This window comes from Glycine max, chromosome 6 (genome assembly GCF_000004515.6).
Source record: "Glycine max cultivar Williams 82 chromosome 6, Glycine_max_v4.0, whole genome shotgun sequence".
Taxonomy (NCBI): domain Eukaryota; kingdom Viridiplantae; phylum Streptophyta; class Magnoliopsida; order Fabales; family Fabaceae; genus Glycine; species Glycine max.
In genome coordinates this window covers 49,767,185-49,778,169 of record NC_038242.2, presented here as the reverse complement: position 1 = coordinate 49,778,169, position 10,985 = coordinate 49,767,185, and the positions used below count along the sequence as shown (strand labels likewise).

Below are 10,985 nucleotides of genomic sequence, written 5' to 3'. Positions count from 1 at the left end.
ACTAGTTTCCATTTTGTACAATTGAGGCATGCTCTCCCCTGCTAATGCAAACCAACAAGAATAATCTGAATCATTTAATGGTTCATATCATTGCACTTTATCCCTCTCCGATCCCCCAAATCCATATATAACAGTAGCATATATTGTTTCACAACCACAATGATTCACCAATCCCAAAGATTATATTGAAAGATTTGCATCTCATTATTATTTAACGTGTCTCATATTAATTTAATATATAAACTTTATTTAACTATAAATAATATATTATTAATATAAATTTTATTTACCCAAAGTTATATTAGAAATATGTTATTAACTACGTGAAAAAAAATGTTATTAACTGTTTTCTATTTTCATCACATGGTAAAAAAAATATATTTTTAGTATTCTTTATTGAGTCTTATCACTGATGGACCCAATTTTTGTTTTCTATTTTCACTGTTGACGTTGCTTCGCGTTAATTACTGATGGTCCCAACAATTTGTTTTACTATACTATTATTTTTGTTTACCTTTTTATTAGTGTGAAGGAAAGAAAAATCCAAAACAAAAAGTGAATCAAAGGAGTGTGCCATTACATCTTCAAGGAACATAACCATACCTCTCCAAGGTCTTAACAAATGACTTAGAAAAGCTAAATAATCAGCCATCATATTTGCCTCTCTACACACATATGATATTTTCAATCCTACAATCCCTGATAACAATTTTAATTAATACACTTTCTTCTATTAATAAAAGTTTATTAAAAATAAAAAAATCACAGAAGATTCATTAAATAGGATACGACCCGCCAGTTTTTATGATTTTTAATAAATTTTAATATATAAGAACTAATACATTTAAAAGAGTGTATTCTAACATTTTTCTCCCGTCACTGTTTGGTGTCGACAAATACTATAACACAAATTGAACAGCAAGCTTGGAATCACATTCCATTCATAGATGTTTATACCTGCAATCCATGCTACTTTGAGAGCAGATAGTATTCTCCAAATTATTGCAGTGTAACCAAGATTGGTGGGTGTCTTGGGGAAAAGAAATACGGGTATTTGTAATTGACTGGGGTATAGCCATACCTGCTTTAATGATATATATATATATATTTGATTAATTTGCTGATAAACAATAAAAAAAGATAGGATTCTCCATGTCCAAAGTTCTGACATAAGCACATTTGATGAACCTAAATTACGCAGAAACAAAAATTCAACATTTGTCGTTTGAAACACGCCTACACAAGAAGCTTGCTGAAAACTTAATTGAACAGACGCATCTGTATTTACCTTATCCAACAAATTGGAGGAGACCCCATCTTATGATTTGGACTTGATACAATGACGGGTTTCTCAACTCCCACCTATAATTGCTGTTTACTTTTAAAAAAACACAAATGTAAGCCTGAAATAATGAATAATAATTAGGCTTACTTGAAATTTTGGTTTGCTTAAAATTATCATTTCACAAATTTTATCTTTCCATTTTTTTTTGTGTTAAATTTGATATTCCACTATTGTAACGGTGTAATATTAGTTAATCCATTAACTTAACATCCAATATTTAATAGCAGTAGTGCTGTTGAGTGTCACGTTAGTTAGTATGAATTTATTGACAAAATGGTGTAATATATTGTCACATCAAGATTCCTGTTGAATGTTAGATATCAGGTTAACGGATGAATCGAAATGATACAGTTAAACCAGTAGAGAATAAATTCGCAAAAAAAAAAAAAAAAAGACCATATTCACAAATTAAGGGTAGTAGATAGACGAAAAAATGCAAATAAGTTTAATAAATATGTAAGTTTAGATTAATAAAGTACGATCATAGTCTTGCGTATGTGTAAAGTAACCAATAAAAGTACTTTAATATAATCAAGTCTGCACTCAATATTTTTCGTCCTTGTATTTGAAGAAGCCTAAAAAGCATTGTCATTAGTATCTCTCCTAGTAGTCCTTCTTGGATTGTGTTGTTTGCATATAGTGAGTGGTCTGTGTGAAACAATAAGTGAGGTTGTCTTAGAAAGATGGAAGAGGGGACATTTGAACAACCATCTTTGGAGAAACACTATTATGGGAACTGTCCTGGTTGTAAGGTGGATCAAGCCAAAGAGCTGAGAAAGGATGTTTCCATTAGAAATCTTTCTTATATTTGGATGGCAGTGTTATGTGGCAGTAAGCACTTGATTTCTGTTCCAAAATTCTCTTCTGGGTTGGTTTTGTTTTTGTTTGCTAAAGTTTGCAGAACCTGCATTCTGGCATTTTTATTTTCTGTTTTAACGTGCCACATGAGCATCTAAGTTTTGCCAAGGTCTAATGTGATAAAAAAAGGTTGCAAAATTGTCAAAACTCAACATTAATCCCTACTCTGATTTATGACTGCAACAAAAGTGATACTGTTGATATATTTTTCAGCCAAAGTTTAAACACTAGTATTTCTCAAGTTGTACTCTTTGTTGCTGGACCTTAGCAACAAAATATATCTATGTTAATAATTTTCTTTACTTATGAGAAGATAGAAAAAGAAAACTCTCAGTGGTGACTGATTGAACTCTATGATGGTTTCATCTTTCTCCTGTACATCTGTAATTGTCTGTACCTTAGTTAAAAAATGGAGTGATTCCTATCAGGGTTGTATGGGAAGATTATAACTTGAATTCGTTATGGTTTCAATTCAATTTACTATTTTCAAACTAGAATCAGTATTTTGTTCTAACATGTTATGTTGTGTTATCTTGTATCTATACATTCTTCATTCAGTTGATTGAAACAGCTTCTATAATTATCTCTAACGTCTCTCTCTCTTTTTATAATCAAGTACAGCGCTGCCTGTAGCATCACTCTTTCCCTTTGTTTATTTCATGGTGAGTTTAATTTTTTCACTGGGTATTACTGTTACCTTCCATATTTTTTTATCCGTAAAAATTGAACACGTTATCAGGGATTTACAACACTCACACACCCTGCGGACCCCTTGGTTGTTACCTCCCAATATGAATATGATGTGGCTCTGATTTTGTGATATTGTTATTTCTTGAAGGTTGCTCTGAATAATTTTGCAGGGTAGTATTATTGTTTGTTCCTGTTCAATTTCAGCTTTTTATTTAAACTTTTAAATTTTGATTACAAGTGCAGTACAGTAGTTTATGCACTGTGCACACTTTTTGAAAGTAATAGCTTTATTCCAGATGGAGCAGCTCCAAATATACCATATGCTTGATTAACTATTTAATCTTCGGGTTGATATTTTTCCTATTTGATCATTTCAAAAATAGATTTGACTATTCATTCACTGTATAACAATTTTTCATCATTTTATTTTTAAAAATTATTTTCCGACATGCTGGTCTACTAATTTACTGTCTGGTATAAATTTTTACATTTAAACTTTTGTTCCACTTTCAAATGATGCTTAAATATGTTTTTGGTTCCTCAAATTTAGGCTAGTATTGTTTTTGGTCCTTAAATTTAAATTTTCTTTTTCTAGTCTTTTAATTTTGAAAAATATTTTGTTTAGTCCCTCCTGCTTCACAAATTGTTTATCCATATTGCCAAAATCAGGAAGGAGGGACTAAGAAGAGCATTTTTTGAAATTGAGGGACTAAAAGACAATTTTAAATTTAGGAAACCAAAAACAACATTTCAAATTTGAGGGACCAAAACATACTTAAGCCTTCAAATTAATAAAATGTTTTGTGTAAGAACAGAGCACTTTCTGTTGTAGTTGTTCCCACAACTATCAACTCAAACTATTTGTATGTGCAACCATAGTGACTTACTGATCGGAGGGATGCACTTAGCCCTTTTGAATTGGAACTTTGACTCAAGAAATGAATTGATACAAAGTGTAGCTTCGGAGCAGCTTTGTAAATGTGAATGAAAAATTCTCCTATAATGAGGCCACTTAAAATTTTAATTGAAACTTGCAAATAGAACTGTTTGTTGTTACCATGAACTGATATAAAATCCTGTCAAATTAGCAGCCAATCCCATTCAACAGAGTTCTATTACTGCTCCACATGATATGCATCCTCAAAGGTATGATAAGTATTTAATTTCAGGTGAAGGATTTTAATATTGCAAAAACTGAGGCAGATATAAGTACCTATGCTGGTTATGTGGGTAAGATTTCTGTCTGTACTTCCATTTTTTTATGCCTTATCAATATTATTTACAAGTCCTTACTGTTTCCTACATGTCTGTCAAAATGTTTTAGGATCATCATTCATGCTTGGCAGGGCTTTGACATCCATATTTTGGGGAATGCTATCTGATCGCTATGGTAGAAAACCTGTTATAATTTCAGGGATTATTACTGTGTAAGTACACATTTCACTGAGGTGGAGCCTTCTTTCAAGCTATAGTTGTACAATATGTTTTCTCACAAAAACTGTGATGCTTACTTGATTTCAGTGTCATTTTCAACACATTATTTGGTCTTAGCACGAATCTTTGGATGGCTATTAGCATGAGATTTCTTCTTGGAAGTTTAAATGGATTACTTGGACCAATAAAGGTGCTGTTCTCTCTCTAAACACCCCTTGTTCCATCCAATTATAGCTTCCACTAATATATGTTTGCCACAACCTTTTCTATTAACAGGCTTATGCTGCTGAAATTTTCAGAGAAGAGAAGCAAGCTCTAGGACTCTCAAACGTAAGCCTCGTCAACCTTTGTCTGCTATCATTTCTTATAAGCATTTGTCAGTCATAACTATTCAAAACCTTTTATGATTTCAGTTTGTTGCTGCTTGGGGAGTAGGACTAGTCATTGGCCCTGCATTGGGAGGTTATTTGGCTCAGGTAATTCTTGTTTTCTATTTGTTTCTTCTTTAGAAAACCATGACATGGGCATAAGGTGACTTTTGTCAAGAGACATGAGTTTCCATTCAATCAAAGTTTCCCTCTAAATATAGTTGTTATGAGAAAGCTGATTGATGCCTGACAGTTCAATTTCAAGAATGGGGATAGGAAATAATAAATTTAGATACCCTTTTGCCACATATGAACAAATCCTTCACTCACTTGTTTTCTTTATTTTGTGAAATTTTTATTACAGCCAGTGTTGAAATACCCACATATGTTTCCAAAGGATTCCTTTTGGGATAGGTATGTTGATTTTTGTTGTTTTCTAATTGTGAAAAAAGGTTATAATGTTTGAATTTTTTTTTTCTTTATTCTTTAAAGTTCTGTTTTGCTTTGTTGTTGTGCTGAGTTTCATTTGTCAGAACATGAATCTCTCTGCAGGTTTCCATATTTCTTGCCGTGCTTTATAATATCAGCTTTTGCGTTTGCATCAGGAATTGCTTGCATTTGGCTTCCAGTATGTATCTCATGTTATGACATATCAGTACATCAACCACATATATCTCTACCCTCTTCTTTTTATTACTTTTATTCTAAGTTTCTAACATAATATGATTATTGATGACATATCAGAATATAGAACCATTCTCTGTACATGAAATCTCTTCTATAAATATAAATATTGTAAAATATCTGCATCATTGCAGGAGACCCTTCACAACCACAAAAGTAGCAGTGAGTCCACTAACAGTGTTGAAGCTTTGGAAATGGAAAGCAATGAGACTAACAACGATAAGATGATATCTGCATCATTGCAAGAGACCCTTCACAACCACAATGGTGGTAGCATTGAGTCCACTATCAATGTCAAAGCTTTGGAAATTGGAAGCAATGAAGCAAACAAAGACAAGACGATTCAAAAAGATAAAAGCATCTTCCAAAATTGGCCCTTAATGTCATCCATCATTGTTTACTGTGTTTTTTCACTACATGATGTTGCTTACCAAGAGGTAGTGTTCTTACTTAATGATTTTTCTATTTTGACTCTCTCTCTTACTTATACTAATTTACTATCCATTTACCATTCTAGGTTTTCTCATTGTGGGCTCTCAGTCCCAGAAGATTGGGTGGTCTGAGCTTTACAACTAATGTTGTTGGTTATGTTCTTGCAATATCAGGTGCATTTTTCACATATATTAAATGGTTAGATATAATTGCATTTTGGATAGTGTGAGATACTCTATCCCGACATACATATAAATAAATAAAATATATAAAAATATTGATCAATAAATTCATGTTGGTAAAAGGTTCACATTCACTTCGCTATTATCAAATAAGACTTATTAAAAATATATTCAGCTCAAAATAAGGTCATCAAAGTTTACAAATTTTTTTTTCTTAAATTAATGAGGTAAAATAAAATAAAATAACATTATGCAATAACGTTTAACACATTACTTTATAATTTAACAGTGGTTCCTAACTAGGAAACCTACATTTTCCCTTTAACACTGTGCATCCACATTTTTCTTAAGATAAACACTGGTCGGGTTATTGTATAATTCATAACTCACAACACAAATAATGTTACATCAAGTGTTAACCACACACTTATTCACAACTACAACTCATGTTCACAACTTCACATCTCATTATGTCACAATCAACCATCTTATGTTTACGTGTATCTCACAATTTAACACATTCAACTTTGCACTTATACTCAATCTCCATAACAATATTATAATCTCAAAGTAATATATTATTCTACAATTCATCATATATTCAATTTATCACTTATATACAATTTCAATCATAATTTCATAATCTCAATATAACTATTTATTACGCTAATCTTATTCAAAACACAAACAAATTATACAAAAATATTTCTCAATCCATGGGGAGTAAAACCCCTCAAACAATTTCACATAATCATATAAGAAGAATTTCAATATAATAAGCATTCCAAAATAAATCCCAATTTGATCTTTTAAGAACTCCTACATATGTTCATTCTAATCCCAATTGCAATAAACTCATCATTTACCTCTAAGCAGACTTATGTGTGTATTCTGACAGCGATAACGCCATCTTTAACAGTTTTCTGAGATTCCTTAAACTTTTCCTCTGATCGTTCTAATAGGGTTTAGCGTTAGAGAGAAGAGAAGGGATTGAAGCCTCAATTCTACGGTCTACGTGTGATGAGTATTTCTCCCTCCATAGATGTTATTTTAAAAATCCCAACGCAGAAGATGTGCTGAAATGAACCGCGAGCCACATATCAAAATTTCACGACAATTCAATGGTTAATGAGTCCGGGATCGTAGTTTTACTAAGACAGTTTTGAGTTTTTGCGGGAAAAGAAAAAGCTATGATGCAAAGGGTATTTGTCTTAGCCCGACATGTTTTTTGTAATTTCCAATAGTGAGAATGTTCAGAAATGAGTTCTGAACTTGGAACTCAAATTTCACAACGATCCAACGGTGAATGAGTCTGAGATCGTCGTTTTTCTAAGACAGATTTGATGATATACGAAGAAAAGAGAGGATTTAGGAAGGAGGAGAAGGGGAAAGGAGATCGTGGGTCTCAAAACTGACCTAAGATCCCTCTATTTATAGTTAGTATACTCACACCTATTATTTATTTTTCTTTGTTTATTATTTTATAAACAAATACTCTATTTTATTTCGTATCAAATGAATAAATAAAATATCATTTTTATTTTCCTTCAAATCATTATTTTAATAAAATTATTTTTCCTTATTTATTTATTTATAAAAATCTCAATATTTTTCTAAAACTCTATTTATTTTTAAATAAAAGATATTTTAATTTATATAATAAAAAAATGGGATTTTATAGACAAACACATTTCCTTTGTAACCTTCTATCTCCAAGAACAGCACTTGAACACAAACTGGTATACATTAACAAGAGGCCATATGGTATCTTCCTCCAAGGCCTTTCCTTTAAAATTAAACTGGTCATGTTATTTGGATTTCCATACCCTGGGTCTACAGACAAATTTAGATAATGACCATAACTTAGTGTTTGTTTTGAGTCCTTGATCTTGGAGCATATTTTGCAATTGCATTTTGTAACTTTTTGTCCATCTTTTAACTTGGCATCTGATGTTTAACGAAAATGCTGGCATGATACTCTTTTGCAATGCCACATGAACACCTACTATCACATATTCACATCAGTTTGTTTGTTTTTTGTGAAATATTGGATGTCACATTAACAAATAACCAAAGTTATACAATTAAAATACTGAGGGGATCAAATAGAAAAAAAAAAGGAACGACCAAATTCGCAAAATAAAGATTATAAGGGGACCACAAATGCATTTAAGTTTTGCATTAAATATTAGATCTGTTGTGCATCTATTGTTTCTTTTATTTGTTGAATTAATCTGATCTTTAGGATAAAATAGTTATTGCTTCCTTGATCTTTAATTCTTTGAACCAATTGATCAAACTAAACTTTTAAGAGTGTAGATTTATGCTGGTTAATTAATGACTTATTTTCAACTGACCAGGTATTGCTATTATAATCTTCCAGCTTGCCCTGTACCCATCAGTGCAGAAAGCTTTTGGACCTGTCAATCTTGCTCGTTTCGCAGGGGTTAGCTTTCACCTTATGTGGCAATTACCTTGCTTTATCACTTTATTTTTTGTTTATTATAAACATGTCTTGTTATTTGGCATGATATGTAGGTGTTATCCATACCTCTCCTGCAAAGTTATCCCTTCATGACAAAGTTGTCAGGCTTCACACTACACCTAGTGATCATTATTGCCTCCATTCTGAAGAATATTTTGACAGTAAGTGCAGCTCTTTCTCTGAATAGCAAATCATCTGTGATATTGAGGATCTGAGTGAACTCAATTGGCTTCACTAAACCTCAAGAAATCAGTTTAATTTACTTAAAAAGGTTAGTTTCATTGTGAACTTGCCTAATTGTATTATTGTTGCTGGATGTAGGAGTCAATTGCAACTAGTTTATTCCTTCTGCAAAATAGAGCTGTGGTAATTTTTTTGTTCCTTTCATTAGATTTCATTTATTTCCATAAGTTGAAATTATTTTTTGATAGTATTGTGCCACATATATGGCATGTTGATTTGGAAAACAGGAACAACATCAAAGAGGGGCAGCTAATGGTTTTGTTATGACTTGTATGTCAGCATTCAAAACAGTTGGTCCTGCTAGTGGCGGTGCAATGTGAGTGTCCATTTGATTTCTTTAGCTTTTGTTTGAGTTATGTGTCATTGTTAACTAGAACAATTCTGAATCTCTGTAGGGCATAGATATTTTAAATTAGACTTGCCAAAAAAGGTGCATTGTACATTATTTGTTAAGTTATATACATAAACCTTAATTTATTCACATCTGAAAAATCTTGCTATGTTCATATATGACAGTCCTATCATCCATGTATGCTAGCTTTTCAAAATTTCAGATTTTCACACTTGGTGGTTCAATAATAGGCATTCATATTTTAGGCTCATTATTGACAAATTTAATGACTTAGCAAGAGGCATATACTTTGAGCCCCATCTGTTATAGTTAGAGTTACTTGAGGATACTCTCTAAACTTTATGATCTAATTGCAGTTAACAAATGGTTGATTAGTAAAATACTTGTGGTGAGGGTATGGCATATAGCTTTGATCAACACCACTTTCTAACTACAATGACATACTGAAAATTATATCCAATTTTGCTCTTGGTTAATGTAGATTAACTTGGTCAGAAAAGCATATACATTCTTTTTTCCTGCCAGGTACGTTGCTTAAATATTTGTTTGAGTTGGTTTCTAATTTATATACTGAACACGAGAATCCTTAATACAAGTGTTATTTCTTTTTCACCTACTGTTCTAGGAAAGAACATAATAGGCCATTTCTTTTACAGCAAAGTTTTGCCCAGAACCAAACTAAAGAATGAAAATGCAACAAAATTTTGAGGAGTTTGAACTCTAGTTCAACAACCTCTTCAGATGTGATTAACTTTTTTTGTGGATAGGAAGGTTGTGGTGGTACAATAAATAAATCGGACAGTGGATTTTAATCCCAATAGGAACATTTTTTCTTTTGCTGGCTATATTGCTGGAAGCTCAGTTTTCTACATTTAATTGCAGGCACCCATATAGTCTTCCTTGCCCTGAATGTTGTTGAAGGACTTGGAGTACTGTTGATGTTCAAACCATTCTTGAGTGTGAAGAAGAAAACACCATCATAGACGTTACATTGATATCAAAAAATTTGGTACAAGGGGTGAAGCATTTGGAGGGTAATATTGTGTATTGGTTTTGAGATCATGGCCAGTATGGATAATGAAATGATGATGGATCATTATGTGTTGTATATTTCCATCATATAAGTTTAGACTTTAGTTATTAACATTTTAGCATGGGTGAATGTGTATTGAACAGAATTAGTTAAAGTATGGACCTGTATGTACCAATATATGTGATATAGAGTTATTATATGTTCTTTGAAAACTTTCACTAAAATCCTCTCTCCAACAATAAGTCAAGAATTAATGATTGTCCAGATTAAACTTGAGAAAAAGTTTGGTGACACTACCCTACCCTAATGTGATGTGTTGGATAAATTCAATTAGAGGTTATCACCTCATTAAAAATATTATAAAACAAATAAACAATCATTAATAAAATAATATTGAAATGAAATAGAAAAAAAAAATTGTATCAAAATGAGGGTATTATGATCTGCTTTGTCCCTTTCTCTTCAACGCCCCCATCTATACTCACACCATTCCCTTTAAATCACTCCCTGCTTAGACTCCATTACTACATAGAGAAAACAGAGCTCCACCACCACCAATACCTCTCTTTTGTTCCACCAGCACTTGATGCAGGAGGTGGCATAATGCTTCTTTATGCTTCTAAATATCATGACATTAAAAAACACAATGGCACATCATCCAATTTAACGGTAAACACATTCAATTAGAAAGGACACTAAAATCATTATTTTAAAAAATTGAAGGACCAAATGTCTTGATTTTTTTAGATAGGGAGACTGAAATTACATATTCACAATAATAGAAGGACTAAAATTACATTTCAACCAAGATAATATTATCTGTCAGAAAAAAAAAAGAAAAAAAAAAACTATTCCCCACATGAAGCAAATAATGAAAAT

General features: G+C 31.9%; 1 protein-coding gene across 7 annotated transcripts; it reads left to right on the top strand.

The window, feature by feature from the left end:
• Positions 1-1,874: 1,874 nt before the first annotated feature.
• Positions 1,875-10,310, top strand: LOC100815977 (protein ZINC INDUCED FACILITATOR 1). 7 transcript variants are annotated; one of them, XM_006582331.4, is made up of 17 exons: positions 1,903-2,176; positions 2,825-2,865; positions 4,063-4,123; positions 4,218-4,320; positions 4,415-4,517; positions 4,604-4,657; positions 4,741-4,803; positions 5,060-5,109; positions 5,248-5,323; positions 5,514-5,816; positions 5,897-5,984; positions 8,354-8,439; positions 8,532-8,639; positions 8,800-8,844; positions 8,949-9,037; positions 9,555-9,598; positions 9,956-10,310. In XM_006582331.4, exons 1-17 carry the CDS (start codon positions 2,029-2,031, stop codon positions 10,054-10,056), a joined length of 1,563 nt encoding a protein of 520 aa, XP_006582394.1. In that variant the 5' UTR covers positions 1,903-2,028; the 3' UTR covers positions 10,057-10,310. The 7 variants fall into 7 exon arrangements, 6 of the variants coding, with proteins under 6 accessions (XP_014632334.1, XP_006582394.1, XP_006582395.1 ...); XM_006582332.4 differs by having other exon boundaries at positions 2,074-2,176; positions 2,820-2,865; XM_014776849.3 differs by having other exon boundaries at positions 2,075-2,176; positions 3,985-4,123.
• Positions 10,311-10,985: the final 675 nt, after the last annotated feature.

What these genes read in the sequence shown, in the direction of transcription:
- LOC100815977 (XM_006582331.4), top strand. Translation starts at nt 2,029, where the DNA reads ATGGAAGAGGGGACATTTGAACAACCATCTTTGGAGAAACACTATTAT. An exon ending in AAGCTCTAGGACTCTCAAAC is followed by an intron (nt 4,658 to 4,740) that starts GTAAGCCTCGTC and finishes TTATGATTTCAG; the next exon opens with TTTGTTGCTGCTTGGGGAGT. An exon ending in AAGGATTCCTTTTGGGATAG is followed by an intron (nt 5,110 to 5,247) that starts GTATGTTGATTT and finishes ATCTCTCTGCAG; the next exon opens with GTTTCCATATTTCTTGCCGT.